The sequence below is a fragment of the Anticarsia gemmatalis genome, chromosome Z (assembly GCF_050436995.1).
Source record: "Anticarsia gemmatalis isolate Benzon Research Colony breed Stoneville strain chromosome Z, ilAntGemm2 primary, whole genome shotgun sequence".
Lineage (NCBI taxonomy): Eukaryota > Metazoa > Arthropoda > Insecta > Lepidoptera > Erebidae > Anticarsia > Anticarsia gemmatalis.
In genome coordinates, this window is record NC_134776.1 from 14,885,288 (window position 1) to 14,911,007 (window position 25,720).

A 25,720-nucleotide genomic window follows, 5' to 3' on the forward strand; every position below is an offset into this window, starting at 1 on the left:
AATTATTAGTCGTATTCGTATAAAACCTCAGAAGTCTCATACGAGCAGATATACATATATATATTTTTAAACTGTACTCAGTATTTTTTGCGGCCTCTTGTTTCAAATCTTAAATCGTTCTGAAAAAAAGACACGTGTTTTCGTTCACAACATTCTTCCATGTACAAAAATAATCACAATTAAAACGTGTTTGTACCAGTAAGGCCAAAATCAGTTTTGTTTTAAATTTGCCTGGCCTTTTGTTATCACTACGATAAAGTTTACCAATGGTAAACTCGCCGATAAAAATGTATGACTATTGATCTTGTACATGCATATTTGTAAGCTATTTTCCTTATTAACATGTTTATAAAGAGTTTTCGTATTTTTATCACTTATCTGTTATATTAAAGACTCCGCCCTCGGCTTCGCCCGCGTGGAGTATATACACGTTTCTAATTTCCAAAAATCCTGTCATGGTGCTCCTCTACGCTATATAAGGAATCTTCATATCAAAATAAAATTTTCTACGCTTAGTTTTTTCAGCTGTGTGTTATTCATCAGTCACTCAGTAAAGGAAGAGTTTGACATAAATATTGATTGATATACACAATAATACACATTTATATAAAAAAACAGCAGCAAAATCCCTTCCCACAAACCAAATCTATATCCTTTTACCCAAACTGTCGCTGCACTTCGAAAACCAGGAAGAAGAGTAAAGATACAAATAATTCAACAATTGAATAAGAATTTTCATGGACGTTTCATGAATAACATAAGTTATTTTTCAAAACACTAATTTACATATGTATGACGATATGTTACCATTATTATAGTAACTTATTAGCAGAGTATGTACTTACACACGTATCTGTGACGTAGAGACTATAGTCATCCGAATGTCGCTCTATTTCATCATTCATCGATATTACATCAGATTTAGGTGAACAAGCATGCTAAAATGATATACCTACGTAGGTCACCTTCATATTTTGTAGTTTACCCTAGAACTCCTGCCTGCTACATTGATAATATTCAGGTTTTAAAATGTGACAAACATACAAATAAAATATTTTTTTTTATTGATATCACTATGAGATTGCTTTAAAAATGGCAAATAGTATGTTACTAAGAACTCAGCCTTAGTCCTATGTACGACCTACCTAGTAAACCAAATGTGTCTTAATTTTTTTCTGAACAATGTCATGTCATCTGTCTATACGTAATGTGTAATACATGATAATGATAACATCTTTACAATTTACACACGACATCAAGTTGTGACAACTTTTTAGCGTCGTTATCACTTCTATTAGAGCATTCCGTTGAGTCAGGACCACGCTTCTGAAATACTCAGGGGTTAAAACATGCTAAATGATATTTCAAATATTGGTAAGCAAAACATAATACAGCTTGTTTTTCGGCAAACAGGAAATAAGTACGTAGGATGACTTCGACCCTGACCATAAAATAAAAAGCAAAGCATAAAAAAATAATAAAAGAAAAATTTAAACTGAGAATGATATCACGAATTCCTATTTAGCTTCCTATCTTTGGTAACTGATTTAAGTATTTTCAAAATAAAACAAAACGAAGTGATTGGATTACTGAAACTACTTCTTTAAATAAAATCAGAATTTTGAGCTAAACCTAAAGAAGTTGAACAAAGTTTAACATCTCTCTTGGTGGTCATTCACTTTGCAAAATTATTGAGCAAACATGGTGTATAAAACATAGGTTGAGTTGAGTTCATTTGAGAGTCATTTGCCGGTCGGTAATTAGATCAATGAAATAAGCGTCCTATTTTATGACAATAAAAGACCTTACTGGGCATTTAGGTACCACATTGTACACTGCGTGTTGTAGGTCAAAAACCACATTAAAACAGTTTTATATTTACTTAATCCATTTGCATATCGTCATCGGCATTGTTCATAATCGCCACGCCCCCCGTCCGTCTTCGCCCGCACAATAACTCGTGATAAAAATAATGTTTTCTTTGGTTAATCAGCAAAACTAGATTGAAAAATTTAAGTTATCAAGGTTTCAAAGATATTGAGGTAGGTATTGTGCGTTCCTTTACGGACTTAATGTTTGTCAATGGTTGATAAAAATGTTCGTATGAGGTATAAGGACAAAGATTTTGTTTTAGCTATATTTAATTTTTTTGAAAAGGGTGTAAACAAATTACATGATTGAAATGTAGGTTTAAAATACCGGCAGCAAATATGTTAAGCAGACATAGGAAATAGTAGCTCCTAGGCAAGCAAGTACACAAAATGAGGCCAGTTCTTTTAACTAACAAGCAATATCCTGTTGATTGGCTTGGTTTGTGATCTTACAGCCAAATTTAAAAAAATACATTGCCCTATCTACCTATAGTCCTTTTTGGATCTCCTGCAGGTTCTTTAACTGATATCGCACATTTTTTTAGCCGTTTTATTATACGCTTAAGTTTAAAAACTTAGCTTTGGCCAGTTAAGTAATTTTTGACCTTCAAGTCACCTCAAATTTTCTAGTTCAAGATCCATAGAATAACATATTTATTATAATCTATTTTTTAAAGTGTCGTGGTAGGAGTGACTGATATACTTTTTATCGAATAGACTAAAATACCTATATTACAATTAAAAAAACGGATTGTTTATCGAGGCTTGTTTTACTTAAAACCGAACCAGATTAAGGTTAATCTTGAATAGTAATAATAAATAATGTGTTAATCTTATCGTCCACTAAGTATAACAGCTTTATCTCACACAAATATTTTTCTTACATAATAACAATTAGGTACTATGGTATGTTGTTAAAACTGCCGACATAAAAAATATTTTAAAAATTTATACGACACCAAAGAAAAAAATAAGAAATACGCAGAAGCAAGACTATATAATAAAACGTTTTAGGATAACCTTTTCCAGATCGGAATGCTTTAAAGTTGTCCGTTTTAGTTCTTTAAGTATAAATAGAATTTAGCGATAATGTGCAGTTGTCAATTATCTAATATTATGCTATGAATACCTACTGATATTAAAGTTACTAACTTGAGTAAAACACACGGAGTATAAAAAAATGTGATTGACATTGACAGTATTGGTTCAGATTATGGAAAAAGCTTTACGTAATTTTTCCAAATGCATGGACACCTCTCTGTTTGTGAAAATTGCTACCTTTTATAGGTAGTTATTCCCTCTCATTGACGGACATACTGAGCATGGATTTGAAAACTCTCTAACAACAATAATCGAATAAAGCAGTTAAGTTTAGTATGCAATTTACTGGCTAAGACAATGTAGACACATCTATTACGATAATAAACATATTGAAATGCGTGTCATGTTACTTAGGTACATTAAATTACGGTCTATTAAGTCTATTAATATTTTTAAGAGTAGCGAGGACAGAGAACATAATATATTTTTTATGGATTTTATTATTATTTATTTGATAAGGGCCGTCTTCATTTTTTCTTTCTTTTGGCGAGGTTATCTGTGAAAATTAGAAAATATTACCTATGTCAGGAATTTAAAATCCTCGTAGCTATTGTAGATCAGAGGCTTCCCATTTTGTAAAACAATTAAGTACAAGACTTATTCTCGATAAAATCATCAATCGCTACATTTTTCCGAAAATTTTGGACAAAAACTAATAATTACATAGGTGCACAAGCATGTCTTTATTGTGTACATAGGTATATTTTAATTTTTATTATCTTTACAATTTACATTGCTTATATTGTAGTGCGACTGACCCATGTTTTTTTTTATAAGATTACAGAAATTTACAGATTGGGCTAGGTCCAAACTCCATTAGGTCTTATGTCATTTGATATCAGATTGTACATAAAATATTGATTAAATATATTTTGGTAGGTAATTATGTTATTGCTACATACCTAACTCAAATTCGAGATAATAATATTATAGTGTTTCTTGTCTACATAATAGGTACGTAGTGCTTAAACATGTATGAGCTAGAGATACTGTCATGCAGAAACTAGATTAAATGTGGATTTCTACGCAAAAAAAGTAATGAAGCTTATGAAGTTTATTTAGGTTTGCTACCTAACTAACATAGGTACCTACTTGGAAAAGTTAGATGGTCACCTAACGGTGGAAATTGGAATGGTAATTATTAATAAAAAATCTTAATGTCACACAATTCAGATTCTAAAATATCTAAACTCCCGCCAAAAAAGAAAAAAAAAACTTTTTTTAAATTTTGACTGACGATTGATTTTTCTATTGATAGTATTGATATTGACATTAATGACGTTTAATTATTATTATGGTCTACAATTTTTGACTACGAAATGAAAACAATTGACCATCTTTAAAGAGTTTTTTTAAAGCTTGCTTAAAGAATAACATAAAACAATGTAGATGATTATTTAGTTTTATTGTTTTAGTAAATAAGTGTGATATGAACTTGCAAGGGACGCGTTTTAAGTACATATGGACAAAGTATATCGGTCACCGGTCGCACTTGTTTGGCATGATAGTTGTTTATCGCTGGAAATTCAATATAAGAGGAGCGAACGGCGCCCAAGCGGTATTTGTGTCCACGACTCGCGCTCAGAGCAGTGCGCCGCTCTCTCTCACGGACAACGTACGCTTCTACACCAAAATGGCTTCAAGAGATCCTGCCACCGATCAACTTGTTAACTACAGGAAAACCCTTAAAGTAAGTGGTTTATTTGTACAGTGTATCAGTGAACATTATGTGTCATTAGTATAATCACAAAATTTCGACAGTAATTTGCTGTTGTTGCATTCACAAGCGGACTGTCCTGCATGTAATTAATTATGAGCAATTTACGCCGAATGTACTTTGACTGACAAACAACACATATTTTGATACTCACTGGCTATTTGCATTTAATTTTATTGTGTTTCAAGCTGAGCATTGTATGTTTATTTGTGGTATCAAAGCTTCACATCAATAAGTTGATCTTTGTACCACTTTGTTTTTATACTACTTACTTATACATAATGTCACACAGATAAGTTTGTGTAAATAACTTGTATACCACATTTATCACAAGTGAGCTAAGAGACTAAAATCATTTTATTAAAGTGTGTAGTGTGTGTCAATGACTGCAAGAGAACATGTTTGTTATTATGTCAATACTTGAACCTTGTTTGATGCTCACCTTGTGGTGCATTGCGAATTAACATTTTACATTCACTATTATATATATTATACATATGTGTTGCCCTAGTTATATTTGACCCTTGGATAAATATAGCATCAATTAACATTATGTTATTACTTTATTTTCAGGATGGTCCTGGTTACATCACTACTAAAGCTGGAGCACCAGTTGGAGTCCAGACTGCTCTACTGACTGTAGGAAAGAATGGCCCACCTCTACTCCAGGATGTTAACTTCCTCGATGAGATGTCTGCTTTCGACAGAGAGCGCATTCCTGAGCGTGTGGTGCACGCCAAGGGAGCCGGAGCATTTGGTTATTTTGAAGTGACACATGATATCACCAAATACACTGCTGCCAAGATTTTTGAAACCATTGGCAAGAAAACTCCATGTGCTATCAGGTTCTCTACTGTTGGTGGTGAAAGTGGCTCAGCTGATACTGTGCGTGATCCTAGAGGTTTTGCTATGAAGTTTTACACAGATGATGGCAACTGGGATCTTGTTGGCAACAACACTCCTATTTTCTTCATAAGGGATGCTTCTCTCTTCCCCAGTTTTATCCATACCCAGAAAAGGAACCCTGCTACACATTTGAAGGACCCAGACATGTTCTGGGACTTCATCACTTTGAGGCCAGAGACTGCCCATCAAATTGTGTACTTATTCGGTGACCGTGGACTTCCTGATGGTCACAGACATATGAATGGATATGGCTCCCACACATTCAAGCTGGTTAATGCTCAAGGAGTTGCTCACTGGGTTAAATTCCATTTCAAGACTAACCAGGGTGTGAAGAACTTGACTGTTGAAAAGGCTAATGAATTAGCTTCTTCTGATCCAGACTATGCTATCAGAGACCTGTACAATGCTATTGCTAGGGGTAATTGCCCATCATGGAACTTGCACATTCAGATCATGACCATGGCTCAGGCTGAGAACTGCAAGTTCAATCCGTTTGATGTGACCAAGGTGTGGCCCCATGCTGAATACCCATTGATTCCTGTTGGAAAAATGGTTTTGGACAGGAACCCCAAGAACTACTTTGCTGAGATTGAGCAGCTGGCTTTCAGCCCAGCCAATTTGGTGCCTGGCATTGAGCCCTCTCCTGACAAGATGTTGCAAGGTCGCTTATTCTCATACAGTGACACTCATCGCCATCGTCTTGGAGCTAATTATCTGCAAATTCCTGTTAACTGCCCTTACCGTGTGAATGTATCCAACTATCAACGTGATGGACCACAAAACATCAGGAACCAGGATGGTGCACCAAACTACTTCCCCAACTCCTTCTCAGGACCACAGGAGTGCCCACGCGCCCAGCGTCTGCAGCCAAGATACAATGTCAGCGGCGATGTCGACAAGTACGATAGTGGCCAGACCGAAGACAACTTCTCTCAAGCTACATTGCTTTACAAGAATGTGTTTGACGATGCTCAGAAGCAGCGCACTGCTGAGAACATCGTCGGTCACTTGAAGGACGCAGCTGGATTTATCCAAGAGAGAGCTATTAAGATGTTCACGCAAGTGCACCCTGAATTAGGAAGCAAGATCGCTGCTGGACTCGCACCATTCAAGAAGTACCACGCTAATTTGTAAAATCATAATAATATTACTGAAAGGTGCTATTTTATATTAGATACTAAGCAAACAAGATTTGTTATATTGAATCTTGAAGGGAAACTTGGGTCTTTTGTAAAATGTTAATGGCTATACACCAAAATTCCATTTTTTATGTAGTAAATCATCTTTATCTCAGAAGATGTTCTGATTGCTGCTCTACTATAATAAATCTGTGACTGTCTTAATAAATTTATTGTTATTTATAAAAATAAAACATTTTATAAAATAATGTCATTTGTTTTTTTTGTTGTGAACTTAGTAATTGATGTGTACTCAATGCAAACTAACAATTTTCTTAGAAATGTCAGCTTAGTTAACCATATTAAATAGTTAATGCGAATTTATTGTTATCTCTCCACGATAAGTAGACATATTGATAAATAACAATTTACGTCTGTTGTTTTCAAAGAGTATTCACCTTATTATGCTCCAGCTATATGTTAGTAAAGTTATGTTTTATGAAATCGCGGATTTAAACATTCTTGTTTTCTTTACACAAGATAACTAAATGCGTCATTCGTATTGTGATAATTATTTGTGTTGCTTTATAACATGTATATACTTACTTATAGAACATTCTTATTTGTTTAGGTAAATAGGTACCTAGTTATTCTTATGAGTAACCTTGTTGAGTTTTTGTTATTAAACCTCATTATCAGCAATTTCATGTGTGATAAAGGGGACATGTCCGTATCGATAATACTATAGATATCGTAATGAACATGAACTAAATAATAAAAACTATGCACGTCATCATTTTATGACCTCCGATAATGTTGGTATACTATGTAGCCATTGCCATGTTGCTGTTCCACTGCTGAGGAAGGGTCTTCTCAAGCCCTGCTTCACAGTTAAGTAAATACTAAATATCAATTAAAAGCGGTAATGTATGTGACAAATTAGTTGGTTCACCAGATTCTGTGGCGCTTTGATAAGTGAGCTACTGACGTGCAAAGGTCTCGGGGTTCGATTCCCGACGGGGCATACTATTGATTCCAGAGTTTAGCAGTCAATCATTCCCTTCGTGTCTCTGAGAGCATGTTAAATCCTGACCTCTTACGGGTCGTGTTGGTTACTTACTTGTCCCACATACTTACATAAATAATTAATTATTCTTCAACTGGAACATTCATACATACTTAACCCATTCAGGTACAACATAATGGACCGTGAATATGATGCTGTAAATCGGTGAATGAAGCTTTCCATTCACTGTCCAATATCCTTACGTTGGTGTTGAGTCGTGAATACGATGCATTTATTTGGTGTAGTGTGAGTCGATCATAAGACTGCTAGTATTAGCATTACTGCTTTATTATTAGGTAAATAATGTAATAAATAGGACCGAGATCTGTCCCACTGCCACGCATGGGTCTCCTCCTGAAATGAGGGAAGTGCCAAGTGGGGGTTGAGAACCTTTATAAGAGTTACAACAAATGGACTGTGACGAAGACTACTAATACTTCTGTTTTAATGAATAGGTACTAGTATAAGCAGACCTTACCAAATTATGTTGAATGTTGTTGAAAGCTTTCTATTCTTTGTCCGTCTGGTAACCCAGTTACTATATGATGGACGCTGTCTGTTCAAAATCCAATTGCTGGTGTTCTGTTATTACAATATGTTGGACAGTGTATAGAACGCTGTAAGTCGAAAACACTGTAAAGCTTTCTGTTCTTTGTCCGTCTGGTAACCCAGTTACTATATGATGGACGCTGTCTGTTCAAAATCCAATTGCTGGTGTTCTGTTATTACAATATGTTGGACAGTGTATAGAACGCTGTAAGTCGAAAACACTGTAAAGCTTTCTGTTCTTTGTCCGTCTGGTAACCCAGTTACTATATGATGGACGCTGTCTGTTCAAAATCCAATTGCTGGTGTTCTGTTATTACAATATGTTGGACAGTAAATATAGAACGCTGTAAGTCGAAAACACTGTAAAGCTTTCTGTTCTTTATCCATCTGGTAACCCAGTTACAACATGATGGACATTTTCTGTTAGTCCATAGACAAATAGCTGGTGTTCCATTATTACAATAATAATGTTGGACAGTGAATAGAACGCTGTAAGTCGAAAACACTGTAAAGCTTTCTGTTCTTTATCCATCTGGTAACCCAGTTACAACATGATGGACATTTTCTGTTAGTCCATAGACAAATAGCTGGTGTTCCATTATTACAATAATAATGTTGGACAGTGAATAGAACGCTGTAAGTCGAAAACACTGTAAAGCTTTCTGTTCTTTATCCATCTGGTAACCCAGTTACAACATGATGGACATTTTCTGTTAGTCCATAGACAAATAGCTGGTGTTCCATTATTACAATAATAATGTTGGACAGTGAATAGAACGCTGTAAGTCGAAAACACTGTAAAGCTTTCTGTTCTTTATCCATCTGGTAACCCAGTTACAACATGATGGACATTTTCTGTTAGTCCATAGACAAATAGCTGGTGTTCCATTATTACAATAATAATGTTGGACAGTGAATAGAACGCTGTAAGTCGAAAACACTGTAAAGATTTCTGTTCTTTGTCCGTCTGGTAACCCAGTTACAACATGATGGACGCTTTCTGTTAGTCCATAGTCAAATAGCTGGTGTTCCATTGTAACAATATGATGGACAGTGAATAGGATGCTTTAAATCGAATGACACTGGCAATGATTTTCCGTAGCTTTCTTTTCACTATTTGTTATCTTTCTCGTAAATTTTATTAAGATGCAGTGTAAAGAGCCCTATGCTTAGATCGGTGGCCACATCTGCATTTACTTATTTGTTAAAGCTGTCTGTTCATTGTCCAATTGCTGGTATCCCGGGTAGTTACTTTATAATGGACCGTGAACAGGACGCTTTATTAACTCGAATGACTCGGCAATGATTTGTCGTAGCTTCCTGTTGGTTATCTTCTAGATATCTTAAAAGTTACGAAAAGATGCAACCTGTAGAGGCCTATAATGCATAGATCGGTGGCCACACCGGCATTAATTTTTCATAGTAAAGCTTTCTATTCATTATCCGACTGCTGATACTACCTCTGTGCTGTGGCGCGAAAGTAAGCTATACTAATTAGCGTGGGCAATTTAAGGTAAGGCCTGCTTACTTTAAGGTAAGGACACTTTAGTGGTAACGCTCTGCCTGATTTAGTATCTCGATACTTACAACAAGATGGACCGTGAATAGGACGCCTTAGGTCACCGAGTCGACGGGCTAGCAGGTTACACACGGATCGATAACGGACTCATCCATTAATCACGTGATGGTTCTTAGCCACCATTAATCATTTTTTTCCAATGATATAGCGTGGTATATGACTAGATCCCCTGCCTTCCCTTATTATCGTATGCAGGGTTCAATTAATATAAAATATATATACGTAATTTTCTACACTACACTTCTTAAAATGGGATAGCTAGTAACACCTGCTTAAATTCACGTGATTAATGGACTAACCCTATTTCATACAGGCACTTGTCCCACAGCCGCCTAGAAAAGGTTTTTTCTATCGTTTTACATAATGATTTATATGTAAAACAGGTGTAAATTAAAAAAACCTGTTGTTAGTACCTACTACGGTTAGAACTCTCTTGCCACTGATTTGTCGCAGCGAATATACATATTATTATATTAGAGGTATTAAAGATATTGTTATTATTCGCTGAGCCATGCTCGCTAGCGGTCAGTTCACTCGCCGGGAGACGAAGTGAACAACCAAGGGTTATTTTCCTCGCCCAGCTTCAACATTGATTCGTCTAAACTAGGGATGTTATGGACATAAAGTTACAGATGCAAATATATTAATATTATTTAATCTGTTGCGGATATTTGGACTCATCCTTAAGTTAAATCCGGAGGTAAAATTTAGAAGAAATTGTAAAAGTATAGAGTGAATTGGATATCAATTAACATTTGCCTTTTATCCGAAACTTTAATATCGGATAGAATTTTATTTGGAATACCCGTTCGTTACGATTTCAAGCTCCATAACATCCCTAATATAAACTGCATTCGCTTGCCAACTTCCATTGCCGGCGGTGGAGCAAGTGCCTTAGTTTTGACAAGAAAGACCGTGGCAAGATGCTTTAAAAAAGTTGCCAAAACTTGCAAATAAGCGAGATAATAATAAAGCCTATTATGCACGGTCCATCTTGCTTGTCAAATGAAAGACACAGAATAATATTATTTATTCGCACACAGGTACATAAAAGGTAATAAGTAATAAAAAATTGAATTGCAGTCGCCATCTCCGATAATATCCGCGTTTTCGAAGCAGGTGAAGGATCTGGAAAAGAAAATAGGTATACGTTTAAATAAGACATGGCTACATAGGTAATGAGGAATATTAGGTGTATTATTTATAAAGAAATTGAACAAGAAACTTGCTGTCATTCGATTATTGGCTAAACGACAACTTTGATTGTCAGCAAGACTACTAATCGACATCGAGCCGCGGTTGGTCAATAAGGTAATACTGCTGATCTGAATTTTAGTTGTTGAATGGTATAGGGTATAATAGAGGTTCGGACTATAATGAGCTGTATGTTAATTCAATTTCAACGACTAACTACGTAGAAGTTTAGCACTTATTAGCAAACCTTCGTTGATCGCGATCGAACGGGTCACCAACCCAAATTTAAAACTTATAAGATAACGGTTACTTTCCACGAGGCTAATGGGGCTGGTTTAAAGTGTTTTCGGGGAGGCTTATCTTCGTCATTATGTATTGCTACCACAACCTATAACAAAGAACTATTATTTATTATACCTACCAATAAGAAATGGGCTGAAGTTCTTGGGCTTTGCTCTTCATATTGTTATCATGGGTTCATAAATAAACCGGTAACGGTTGGCGATAAGCAGTGATATCTGAACATTCTGAACAATGATACATTATACTCGACCAGTGACGCGAAAATAACTATTATGACGTCATACTTATTATTAATACAAAGAACTAAATCTTAACTCTAGAAAGTTTTATTTTTAAGTGATAAAGTATATTTATACCTAACAATTGAACTGCAATAAATAAACGCGAAAGCAACTCTGTCTGTATGTCTCTATAATCTTAAACCACAGAGCCGATTCGGATGAAATTTTGTACCAGAATAGTGTAAGACCCAAGAAATACATATGACTTTTATTTGTTTTCTTTTACCCCGAAAATCCCACTGGAACTATGTAGCAATAAGCCATATACCTAACAACAATCAACGCGGACAGAGTTACGCGTAAGAGCTAGTAATAAAATAAATTCCTAGCAAAAAGGTCGATACTATTTAAGCGGATAAGTATTAATAAACAAAGATAATGTAATACATACCTATGGATATGATTTCATCGTAGTCGCAGCCATATTACTATGGCCGATGAAAACAGCTTGATAACAGCCGCGGCGACCCATCCGAGGCCAGCCGTAAGCATTAAAGCAACACAACAATTTAATTTGATAGCAAACTATCTAACTGAGTACCTACCAACTATAAAATAGCTGATAACAACTGTCATAATGAGAACAAACTTTATATTAGGTCGGGGAAAAAGTCTTTTCGCATTATAGTATGTATGAACTTGTAATAAAATCTCTTTGGCTTCAAGAATTACAAATTAGTACAAGGTTCATTAGGTTTCTTTCAGTGAGCTCGTGAGGTACCCAAATATCGAGCTTTTTTGTGTAAAGAAAAGAATTTATTACAAGTTAGTACAAACTATAATGCGAAAAGACTTTTTCTCAGACCTAATATACTATAATATATTACTGTATTGTGTGTATCTGGGGGCACGGAAGTGCCCCCGCAAGTCGAGCAAAAAAAAAGCGGCACGGCCGTAACATCCTTTTCTCGAAGCAATTCGGGCTATTTTTGACACCCCTATAATTTCGTTGTGGATAAAACAAGAAGCCTGGATTTTCAGCAACTAATCGGTCATTGTATAAACACGGTATATTTAAAATTTCATTCAATTTGAACCAGTAGTTTAAGAATGACAACTTGTTAAAATTTTGAATTTTGTCACTCACTGATTCACTGACTCACTGACTCACCGATCATCAAAAGTCTAAGGTACTTCTAGCAGACTTAGAAGCTTAAAATTTAGAATACAAATAGGGTTTAGTGTCTTAATCATGGGAAAATTTTTATATTTTCTAATTTCGGTCCAGTTTTCTAAATACACCAACTGCAACGATAACTTTGTAATCCTATATAAATGTATAAGATTACAAGGTTACATTTGCAGTTAATGAATTATTATTACTGTAGAAAATAAAATAAATAGGTGTAAATAGGTACCTTTTATATGAGGCATAACGGGAGGGGGTATAGGGTGGGTAAGGGTGTTTAGCCCATGAAACTGAACAACATTCCCATAAGAAAATATGTTGAATTATGAAAAAAAAACGTCTTTCCATACAAATTGGAATTATGTTCGCTCTACAAAAAGAAGTGAGATGCCATCAAAAACATTCTGTAAAAACCTCAAGTCTCGCCGTAAAAAGTTGTGAGATCTATATAATACCAAGTCGATTAATCTATTTAGTCTCTACTTAAAGGACCTTCTGTCTTAAGTTATTACGTATGTTATTATCATGCCAATTTAAAAAAAATATCTTTAAAACAAATAGATCGACTTGGTCATCGCAAGAAAACACAAATTCGCCATTAACATTACAGGAGCATTAACTTCTCGTCGTGCTGTATAGTGTGATACATACTAATAATCAAATCATGCGATGGCCAGGTCGGTCTATTTGTTTTAAAGATATTTTTTTTAAATTGGCATGATAATAACATACGTAATAACTTAAGACAGAAGGTCCTTTAAGTAGAGACTAAATAGATTAATCGACTTGGTATTATATAGATCTCACAACTTTTTACGGCGAGACTTGAGGTTTTTACAGAATGTTTTTGATGGCATTTATTTGTTTCAGTCCACTTCCAGCCGGCCATAAATATTTAAGAACTCCTTTATCGTAACTTCAAAAATTTTTAACCTCTTTTGACAGAATAGATTTTTAAAAGCAAAATTATGTTAGTATACACATTCACATTTTTAATGGCTTTGTTATCGCTGAAAATAGGCAATTACTACTGGTTATTACCGTATCCTAAAAGTACTTTTACAACCACTGCGTAGGTAGTTACTGTAGGCTAGAAGAAATAATTGAATAGATATTTATCTATTTAAAATGTGATAGTGTATACTTACTTACTTATTTTTGCTCGTCACTACACAACAGAAATAAATACACGCAATATCATATTTAAGTATTTGTCCTTTTAACTCCTTAAACGTATGTAAAAAGTAAGTAAATGGTTTTTATAAATATTTTACAGGGTTTATTAAATTTCTATTAACTCGGAAGTTTACAGAGAGGATGTATAAATTAATACATATTATGTTCTTAATTAGTGGCATATAATATCTCGTTTATTGTATTTCAGACCTGTAAAATATTTACAGCGCACCCGGTGTACAATCAGCTACAAAAGTCGCTTACCAATTTATTTTTTCAAAACTCTTTAATACAACATTTTAATGAATACAAATTTATAGGCATGCTTCAGAATATAAATGCTTTCGAAATATTTAATATGATCACCATCATTTGGAGCTGATTGTACTAACCGGGTGCAAGTGGAAGATAATATGTAACCTGATACAGTCATTAGCATAAATATGTAGACAATCTTATATTTTCAAAAATAACTTCAAACAAAAATCTAAAGGAAACACTTCAGTGTCTGATTTTGGTATTAATAGGATATTTGTCCATGTTTATGCTTGTGACTGTAAGAACACGCTCGTAAAAATATTGTGTTGGGGTGTTGACTAAGAGCATTTTCATACTGGGCTGACTTTCAAAATTATTCAATAATAATTTAAGAGATCAATCAAAGAGTATTAAAATTGCGAATATAACACGCCCGGTATGAAAATCCTCTTCAAGTTAAGCAATACTAACGGGATACACTTGGAAAATCATAGCGCATATACGTTTGTACCACTTAACAGATAGACAGGAGACAAGGGTAAGGTTTAGGAGTCAGGAAGGAAATGAAAAAACATGCATTGAAATTTATTTGGCTGAGTGCCCTTTTGTGTAGGGTTCGTCCTCGTGTTCCGTGCTGTTCCGTCTCGCAAGGAATCAGTTACAATAGTGTGGTGCAGAAGTATTCCTCCTTCAGCACCAATTTTATCAGCACCCATGGTTTGAGCACCTAAACTATTCCTCATTTTAGCACAGATGCTAAAACCATAGGTGTTGAAAAGATAGGTGCTGAAAGAGCAATACTTGGTGCAAGTAACATGCAGTTGATATAAACACGATCACTGTAGTTGTAGTGTTCAGTCGATGCTCTTCTGTTCAGTCAGAGATGATCTCTACTTGAGCGCGGTCACGTTCATGTACTTACTGTTACTGAGCAGTGCGTCTCGTTGTTACTTGTTGATCTGTCAACATTCACCTCGGAGTGATGTCTCAGGTGATAGGTACTTACTATCGTGAGATGTGACTCAGCCCGGACTTATATATTGCACAGAAATGTATAGTTTGTTGTCAGCTGATAGTTATAGGCGGTGATTGATTGTGGGGTGGCGGTGAGCCTTACAACTTGCAGCACTAGCTCGTAGATAATGCCGCCTGACACATATAATATAGCAATGACGTGTAATAAATCACATAGCACATTACTGTGCTTGACTGAAACTAGTGCCTTCAAATAGTATTTAGCTATTTATCTTTTATTCTCCTTAACAATGTTGATTGCTACCAATAGAGGTGCCATGAGAGATTTACATTTCCTATGACGGTACCCGTAAAGAACGTTAAAACATCGCCGAAGTTGAATAAGCGGTACACCCGTGTGGTTTAATATTTTATACATTGCCCGGACATTGACCTACCATTACATTGATTACATAGACCCGCGTAGGGTGGGAAGAATATCTTTTAAGACCTAATCCACCCTATACAGATTACCGGTAACATTAATTATGTATTGGATCACATCTATTACACTTATCTTAATTAATCTATTCAGAATCAGTTTTTATATGAACGACCTAACACTGAGAGGAGTCCGTGCATGCCCACATTGTCCTAAAGAAGAAGTAGGACTAATGTGGGTTTCTATTATTATTTATATAATGCAAATAAAATGTAGATCTTAAATCGTTTTACAATAATCAGTTCTTAAGTCTATCTCGACGAATGAAGACTCGACGCTGCCGAAGTCCATATTTTCAGTGAAGAGTTGCATGTTCTTGCCAATATCTTGTTAACTTGCTAGTAGCTGCAGTCACAGCGCTACATTTTAAGCAAACTGAAGCTTTGTCGCAACATCTTCAGTCTTGTTCTAGAGTTCTTCACTGCGCTGCTATCTTGCCATATGCAGCCTACCCCGAAGCATTCGGCTTGACTGCTTACAGTAACCTGAAATTGTAATAAAAAGTCTGTAAGAAAAGGTAAAGACTTGTACCTTTCATAAGGAAAGTTGACTAATTGACTGGTTGTATACTTGACGGTTAGTGTTACGGACCGAGAAGCTAAAAATTTTAAAAATTTTGGTTCAATACAGTTACGAATTACAATCCCATAAATAAAATTATTAGGGAACCTATCAATATTGCCAAAATGTCGCTTGGTAACGTTTGCTTTCCTCTCATAAGAACGGACATTTTTGGCCATGTAATGCATAAGTTTAACACTTAAATCTACCTTACCTTACTTTTATCTAGTCACTGAAACTAATGCTTAATATTTGAGACGAAGTAGTTACTAATATATGTTAAATGAATTAACAGTACACTTGGAAAAGACTTTTCAAAATACGTACCGAATTAGGAAAGATAGGCTCCAAAGTCTATAAAGTTTCAGGTCAATCACACTCGGAGTAAAAGCACGCTGCGATGGCTGCAACTTATATCTGGCAGCTGTACTTCTCAGCCGCAAATTACAACTTGCCTTTTTGACTACAGTGGTCAAGTTTGGACCCTGGAAACGGAGTAAAGCTTATTGATACCACTACATTGATATAACTGTGTTTTTGTTTTCTAGTAGAGCTATATTAGCAACAGTAATCGCTCTGTCCTACGCTACCTTGCTATACAAGAATTTGTAATTCGATCTAATGCTATGTTTTCACATAATCAGCATTGTAATACGATATCTTATTTGTTGTTACCTAAATGTATTCAGTTGCTGTTCTTTCTAACCTAGTTAAAACCAAAAGTTTTGAAATACTTAACAATTTGATATCTCCAATGAGTTTATGAAACAAGTAACGATGTACTTAATAACTATAGTTTTTACAAAGAAACTGAAAATTGGTAGATCTAGAGGCTTCTGTTGTTTAATAACGCACTTACCTGTTGTACCTATTGCGTTGTATATGAGCACATTGTAATGATTGTTTCACGAGTTACAAGTGAATTTTTACTTTGAAATAGAATTGTAGGCACGACACTAACACATTTTAGCATGTTTTAAGACCATTTTGCCGAGATTTTCAATTAAAGTATTGTATTATTATGCAATCTTGTCTGACAAGTTTGAAAGCAAACTTCAATGAAAGGGTACGAGGGACTCGCGATTGCGCAGTCCAGCTGTTAGACGCGTCATATAATAGGGGAACTTACCGCCTCAATTTAAATATAGGTACCCTGTACTGCAATATCGGAGTTTTGGAGTGCAAAATTGTTATTGTATAATTGTTTATATTTGGCCTGTTTCCAACTGTCTGTTGTAGTAGATATTTGTAAAAATAATTTGTTGTATTACTATTTATTTGAGATGAATGGATGTCTGTCAGTTACTTTTAGTTTGGCGAAAATGCTTGTTAGCCAGACCGAGATCCAAATACACATTTTCTCTGATGTGCAATTTGCTGATGAGATATTTTTAGGAACCCTGACTTGACCACTTGACCTAGACCTTAATCAACTGAAAAAATAGTATTTTTCGTTACATACATACATAGTTGTCTTACTAAAGATCTCCCAACGCAAAGTTACTTTTCTCATGCACCTATTCCATAAAAAACACCTGGTTAATAGTATTATCCTTGTGAATGATATTAACTTGAGTTAAAACAAATACCCTTTCCCTGTTTCTTAAACCATAGTGATGACCTATGATCTCAAAAGTATTAGAAGAATTTTTGAGCATTTGAGCCACTCTTACGGCCAAGATTTTTAAAAAGAATTAAAAAGCTCTCAGTGTATCAGCTTAGTTGGAACAATACAGCAATATGATAGCTCACTAGTTACAAAATACTTACTCTTACTTAAATATGAACTTAGTAGTCAACTGGTAACGTTACTCCCTTAACTTTATACTTACCTTGATAGTATGTTTGTCGGGAACTGGGATTATAATAAAAACACAACACTCCTCTACTACTACTTTTTATTATTATTTATTTACATTTGTGTACACCGTAAATGATTAAATATGCGAATTGATAAACACTACTTCTTTTATATAGAATGATTACATTGATAGAGTAAAAAGAATTGAAGTGAATAGAATAACCTCTACATTAAGAGGTTTCATACAGATTTAAGATATTTAAAAGCGTTAAAATACATCGTAAATGCAAGAGCTATTATTTTTGTAATGTTACAGTTTAGTATATAATTGTTGAAGAAATTACAAATTACATACAGTAACCACTTTAATGAACATTTTATTGAAATGTACAATTTGTTTAAAGTAAGTGATAGACAAGTAGCGATTACTGTAGTCTTATATCTAATTACATATAAGTATTTGCTTATTACTAAATTAACATTACTATATTACTAGGATGTGGTTTTCTCAGTAGGTGGCTAATACATTATATATTATAATACTATCCTAGGTACAAAATCTTAATCTAACATGTTTATATTTTTACGATAAGTGTTATAGACTGTACGATCCAATACATTTTAATTATTTAATACCACTAATAAACTATTATTTTATCGGCTGTATTATAACGTTATTTAATATATAAGTATATTTCAAGGCACAGTTTCAGTCAAGCACAGTAATGTGCTATATGATTTATTACACGATATTGCTATATTATATGTGTCAGGCGGCATTATCTATGAGTTAGTGGGATGTTAGAAGGTTCACCGTCACCCCACAATCAATCACCACCTATAACTATCAGCTGACAACAAACTATATATTGCTGTACAATATTTAAGTCCGCGCTGAGTCGCATCTCACGATAGTAGGTACCTATCACCTGAGACATCACTCCGAGGTGAATGTTGACAGATCAACAAGTAACAACGAGACGCACTGCAGACATGACAACAACACGGTTCAGTAACAGTAAGTACATGAACGTGACCGCGCTCAAGTGGAGATCATCTCTGACTGAACAGAAGAGCATCGACAGAACACTACAACTACAGTGATCGTGTTTATATCAACTGCATGTTACTTGCACCAAGTATTGCTCTTTCAGCACCTATCTTTTCAACACCTATGGGTTTAGCATCTGTGCTAAAAGTAGGAGTATTTTAGGTACTCAAACCATGAGTGCTGATAAAATTGGTGCTGAAAGAGGAATACTTCTGCACCACACTATTGTAACTGATTCCTTGCGAGACGGAACAGCACGGAACACGAGGACGAACCTTTACAAATAATTACAAATTTAACACATTATTTTTGCGAGCGTGTGTGACAATTAACATGATACTTACCAAAAACGCAAATGAAATTAAAATAAGTTGGTTATTTTAGTCTACAGGGAAGTGAAATGATGCTTTTCAATATAAACTTCAAAGGAGCATTGATATCAAGGTATTCTATGAATGGTTAATTAAGAAGTTAGAAGGACTGTTGGGTTATTTTCTTGAAGGCTTGTTACTATCTGTTGATCGTCAAATAAGATCTTCATCTTGATCGTAGTTAATTTACTGATGTTGCCAGCTCGACATCGCGGAGAACCGGACTGTTGTTATAAAACCACAGACCAGTCTCCCCATGGAACGTACTCACCAAAATAACAACTTTGGGAGCTGCACCGCTCTCAGGCACATCTACTTCCGTGGTCAGCTTCATCATTGCCTGGGTCGTAGGTGTCGAATCGTAGATCAGGATTTTCACGCCATTCTGAAAAATAATAAGTTCAAATTAATTATCAGCATTGTTTTGCATTAGATGACCAGTGTTGTTGTGGAGTCTGTTTTCTTCTAATAAGCTTATGAGATGGGTCTCATAAGCTAATAACGACTATAATCCAATTTCCTGTAGAATTAACTGATTAAATAAATACGTACCTTCTTTAATTAATGTTCTAGAGTCCCATAATTGAATCCAATGTAGACGATGCGTTGAGGTTGACGATTGCCATGATCTCTTTCCGTAGGTAGTATTTATCCGATTCCTGTCTACAGAAAGACACGTACAAGTTAACAATATGTACAAAACACTTGGAATTTGGTATACATTTGCTGAATGATTAACAGTGAACGTCCGCCATTTTGTGCTGCCGTTCTTGACCATCCTGCGGCGCATGAAGGAAACGTGGTAGTGGAGGCCTAGGTCTGTTATTATATCACTGAACTTCAGCTGAATAAATCTACTTAAACCACAAATTACGGACGATATTAATGAACAAAACAAATGATTAGGCCACTATTGTAAAGATTTCATGTTATTACAAAAATGCTGTAATTTACGGCAAAACTAGTAAAACACTTACTCACCTGAGCCATTTGCACTGACAATACGAGATAATATATAAATTAAAAGTAATTATAGCTGGAAACTTTAATTTTAGATGTTTTATTACGACGTACGGCGTGTTGAAGCCCCGCCTGAAACGTGGAGACTGAGAGGGCGCTAGTGTGCTGCGTCGTTCGGTCAATATGACCACCCCATACCCTGTACCAAACAATAAATTACAGAAGCGAAGTCTAGGCACTATAAAAATATATTTAACCAACGAAACGTATTTGAAACAAACAATAAAGATTATCGTGTTATGTTTAGTATTTCAGGCTTGAAAGGCAAAAGAGGCAATAGCAACAATTGTAGGATTAAAAATGAAAACAGTACCTACATAGGTACTGCGGGCTTTATTGGCTTTAAGCAAAGTTAAAAATGTTAACTAATAGATAATATGTTTATATTTGCCTCAATAATCTAAATCATTGCAAACATTTAGATAGTGGAAACTGTGTTAGGTACCTAATTCGTTAATGCGTGCAAAAAAAAAACTAATAAATAATATGTTTATATTTGCCTCAATAATCTAAACCATTGCAAACATTTAGATAGTGGAAAATGAGTTAGGTATTTCGTTAATGCGTGCAAAATCAAGCAACATCATGAATCGTCCCATTTTCTCGACCATACATTACTCTACGATTCTCTCGGTAATAAATCGACTCTACATTCTATAAAGTTCAACTGCTATCATTCAATTCAGTGTCCTGTCACTTGTCATTCGTTTTGTTGTGGACCAAGATCCCAGAGCTGCCAGACCTACGTCATTTTAGCAAAGCTGAAATTTTGAGGATTGTTAGTATAAAGGGTCTGTTAAGAGGTATGCACATCCACTACCTTGAAAGCGGGGCCGTTTCTGAGGTAGCGCGGAGTGAAGGTGCGTAAAAAACGACCCAACCTACGTCATAGTAGCAAAGTTGGTTTTCAGATATGTTATTAATGATATTATGTAGAATTAAAATTGACTATTGCCAGACCGTTTCCCGGGGCCATTACTTCTGCCAGGCGCTCTCAATTAATCCGGGAACATTATATAACTCGCAGATAATTTTTTGAATAACATCAAATATATTTTGTTCCTTCGCTTTATCAATAGATAATTCAACTTCTCCGAATTGAACAAAAGCTTCTTGATATTCTGGCGATTTCTTCAAAATTTTAAATGGTCTGAGCTGAATTGATGTAGATGCTGCACGGCTACAACTTTTCATTAACACGTATACAGTCGGCGATGTGAATGAGAAATTCCACCGGCAAAATGTTAAAAAAATTCGACGCAAGTAATTTACCTCCTTGTAAATCTGAATTGCTTCAACAATTTCGACGAGCAAATTATATTGCGGGTGTCTGGAGTAATGCTCATATAAAGCGTCATAGCATTTTAAGCCCAGCAAATAATGGGTGGGTTCTAAAGGATAACCATTATCATTTTAAGTGGTTTGATGGTGACCAATTGCCAAGTTTCGTAAGCGAATCACTTGAAAACGAATTAGGTATTTTATTTTAACTATAAATTATTTCAATATACCTACTTGTAACTGTTTTCAACATCATTACCTACATTTTTTTTACAGAGAATTCAAGTAACAATGAAGACGATGGTGGAGATGATTTAAATATTCAATTTGATGAGGGAAGTAAGAGCTCAGATAATGATGATGATGATGAATGACTACAATTTTTTTTTCATAGTTTTTGTGAATAGTGTAAACCATATCTATTTTTAAAATAATTCCCAAAATAATGTTACTTATCTTCCTAAACATTCCAAGTACTTTTAATCTATACTAATTTTATAAAGCTGAGAAGTTTGTTTGTTTGTGTGAACGCGGTAATCTCAGGAACTACTGGTGCGAATAAAAAAATATTTTACTGTTGGATAGCCTATTTATTGAGAAAAGCTATAAGCTATATATCATCACGCTACGACCAATAGGAGCAGAGTACCAGTGAAAAATGTTACATAACCCGTTTATGTAACATTTTGACCTATCTCTCTTAAGTGACGCAAGCAAAGATGCGCGGGTCAGCTAGTATTCAATAATTTTTCCATTTTTATTTTTTTAATTCAATTGTTTTTCATTTATGCGTATGAATAATGCTCTTACTCTCGCACTCATAGGGAAAGTTTAATGGCGTCTAAGGGACGAAGGGCCCTGCGGAATGGTCTGTCCGCATACAGGGGGTCTTAAAATTGTACCTTTAATAACATATATAAAATTTAGGCTTGCTACTATGACGTAGTTGACCTCATTTTTTAATAACATTTAAGGCGTCTGGCAGAAGTAACGGCCCCGGGAAACGGTCTGGCAATAGTCAATTTTAATTCTACATAATATCATTAATAACATATCTGAAAACCAACTTTGCTACTATGACGTAGGTTGGGTCGTTTTTTACGCACCTTCACTCCGCGCTACCTCAGAAACGGCCCCGCTTTCAAGGTAGTGGATGTGCATACCTCTTAACAAACCCTTTATACTAACAATCCTCAAAATTTCAGCTTTGCTAAAATGACGTAGGTCTGGCAGCTCTGGGATCTTACTCTATTGATGTAAGAGCTCTTTATAAACATAATTTGTTGTTAGGTGCACGAATTGCAATCTCTTCAAATGATCTGTAATAATAATAAGTATGTTATAGATCTTTCAACGAGTTTTCTAATACTTTTGATTGCTTACAACGAGATGTAAAGTAATGCTATAGGTTACTTTGCGTAGTCGGTGTAAATCTTTGAGAAATTATGAATTCTAAAAGTATCATATGTAAATGCTAGTTGGTATTTTGTTTCTAAATATAAACAATGTCATAAGATCATCTTACCGGTTGTTTAGTATTATTAGAATAGCAGCATAGCAGTTTTAGTTTCGCACACTTAATACCTGTTGGCAACAGACTGATAAGTAGATTATTTTTTGTATTTTTATCAAATACTTAGACACGGTATATTATACAACAATCTAATACAGAGGGTTAAATATAGGTAGAGTGGAGTATGTCATGATATATCAGGTCGGGGAAAAAGTCTTTTCGTATTATAGTATGTATGAACTTGTAATTAAATCTTTTCTCTACACAAAAGAGCTCAATATTTCGGTACCTCACGAGCTCACTGAAAGAAACTTAATGAACCGTGTACCTACTCATTTGTGATTATTAAAGCCAAAGAGATTTTATTACAAGTTACATACTATAATGCGAAAAGACTTTTTCCCCGACCTAATACAATGACATGTTGCAACAAAAAATCACTGTAAAATTATCTGAAAACGTCTTAAATATAACCTTATTTAGTTACCGTTACTATATTTAATTGCCCCCATCAAAACGCCACTTTAAATAAGCACAATATTATTGTTTAACTAAAACAAAACTTTACTTTAGTCTCAATGGCCATGTAACAAACTACCACAAACATCAATTTAAGCACCTCAAAGGGTACACGCAGTATTAGGGTAATGACATATCTGCATAAACTTCGTTGCTTTTAATTTAAAAAATCACCCTCGAAAGTCTAGAGCGAGAGATCCTAAGTCTGAATGAGAGAGCACTAAATACACAAACACAAATATATTGTATCAATGAGAGACAGACCCTTGTAGGATTGCTCACCCTTTGACCTTGATCGTAAGGGGTGCGAGCCACTGACACAGTTTATATTTTTGCATACACATGTTTTTGGCCGAAATCTCATTTGTAACTATAATAATAATTGAACTTTTGGCGGTTGAAAAGAGTGAGTTTCTTGCTAGCTCTTCTCATAAGGCTCTACCCCTTTTCCGAGCTAGTGGTAGATTCAGTAATTATAACGACAATCATAAGTGTCAATATTTGACCTAAATAAATAAATAAATGATTTGATTTTGATTTTGAATATATTATATTTTTATCGGTCATTGCAATAGAACACTTTGAATTGCACTTTTAAAGAATACAATTGATGATCCTTTTATTTCTTCCTATTTATTTTGATAAGATCGTGGCTTAGTTTACAACAGCCGCACGGATCGATCTCTGAGGTTAAGCTACGCTTGCCGAGGTTGTTCCGTGGATGGGTGACCATCCTATACATATCGAGTTCCTCCGTGTTTCGGAAGGCACGTTAAATTGTGGGTCCCGGCTGTCATTTTCGAAGATCTTTGACAGTCGTTAACAGTAGTCAGAAGCTTGAAAGTCTGACAACCAGTCTTACCGAAGGGTATCGTGTTAATACCCAAGTAACTGGGTTGTGGAGGTCAGATAGGCAGTCGCTCCATGTAAAACACTGGTATCCAGCTGCATCCGGTGAGACTGGAAGCCGACTCCAACATAGTTTGGAACAAAGGCTAAGCGAATATATATTTATTTTGATAAGATGTAAAGTCTTATATATGAGTAGATAGCTTTAAGGGATAAATAAGGAAGTAAAAATAACACCTATTAAGTCTAACTACAGACTAGAGCTTATTAAGTGGACTAAGATTTATTGTTTCACACTTACAGCGCCTTAACTAGGAATAATAGCAATTTGATTTCACGTTGTCAAGTAATTGCACTAACTGCAGTTTGTTAGTTATCCTAATGTTTGTAAAATTAATACCTACCATACCTATCATTTACCAAGATAAATCACAGAATAAATAAATAGTGTATTGCATTAAGGAAGATGACTTTGTATCTCTACTCGGCAGTAGCACTAATTAGGCACTAAAGACATTAAATATAATGTCAACTAATTTTTAAGCGTTTTTATGTAAGTTAGCAGTAGTTAGTGATAAAAGACCGGTCTTACCTATGTTTATTATCTAATGTTACAGACGGATGCAAAAATACAGTTTCACGTATTTTGCCTAAGATGCTCGCTTCCGCGCTAGTAACACTAGTCTGTTGCTAACTGACTGATCCATCTTAGCATATGACATGCATTTTTTTATTTCTCTACCCGTAGCTATGCCTCTCGCAAACGAGAGAGGTATTGCGTTGTGGTTAACCACCGCGCTGGCAAAGTACGGGTTGAGGACTTTGTTGCATGCCCTGAAGAAATGTGTTAAACAACTTTTGGGCACACGAAGTTTCATCACGAGCTTTCCTTTCACTGTTAGAGCGAGTGATGATCATTCATATTCTATGACATACAATGTAATTTTAAATTATAAAGTAAAATTTTCTATAACAACCTACCTGCTTCACATAAATTATAAACTTTTCTCTTTGGATTTTTATTTACGAAATAAAGTGACAGAACTTTGG

The 25,720-nt window shown here is 35.0% G+C and overlaps 1 protein-coding gene and 2 long non-coding RNA genes across 3 annotated transcripts; 1 reads left to right on the top strand and 2 right to left on the bottom strand.

Annotated features, from left to right (window-relative positions):
• The first annotated feature begins 4,502 nt into the window (after positions 1 to 4,502).
• On the top strand, positions 4,503 to 6,982 carry Cat (Catalase). Its single transcript, XM_076134389.1, has 2 exons — positions 4,503 to 4,662; positions 5,263 to 6,982. The coding sequence occupies exons 1-2, from the start codon at positions 4,606 to 4,608 to the stop codon at positions 6,727 to 6,729; spliced, it is 1,524 nt and encodes a 507-aa protein (XP_075990504.1). The 5' UTR covers positions 4,503 to 4,605; the 3' UTR covers positions 6,730 to 6,982.
• Positions 6,983 to 15,036: 8,054 nt separating this feature from the next.
• Positions 15,037 to 17,293, bottom strand: LOC142986472 (uncharacterized). Its single transcript, XR_012960376.1, has 3 exons — positions 17,125 to 17,293; positions 16,593 to 16,750; positions 15,037 to 16,189 (listed from the first exon to the last, which is right to left on the bottom strand). It is a non-coding gene; the product is annotated as an uncharacterized LOC142986472 (long non-coding RNA).
• An 859-nt stretch (positions 17,294 to 18,152) lies between these two features.
• On the bottom strand, positions 18,153 to 20,619 carry LOC142986302 (uncharacterized). The gene is made up of 3 exons (XR_012960343.1): positions 20,470 to 20,619; positions 20,041 to 20,151; positions 18,153 to 19,873 (listed from the first exon to the last, which is right to left on the bottom strand). It is a non-coding gene; the product is annotated as an uncharacterized LOC142986302 (long non-coding RNA).
• Positions 20,620 to 25,720: the final 5,101 nt, after the last annotated feature.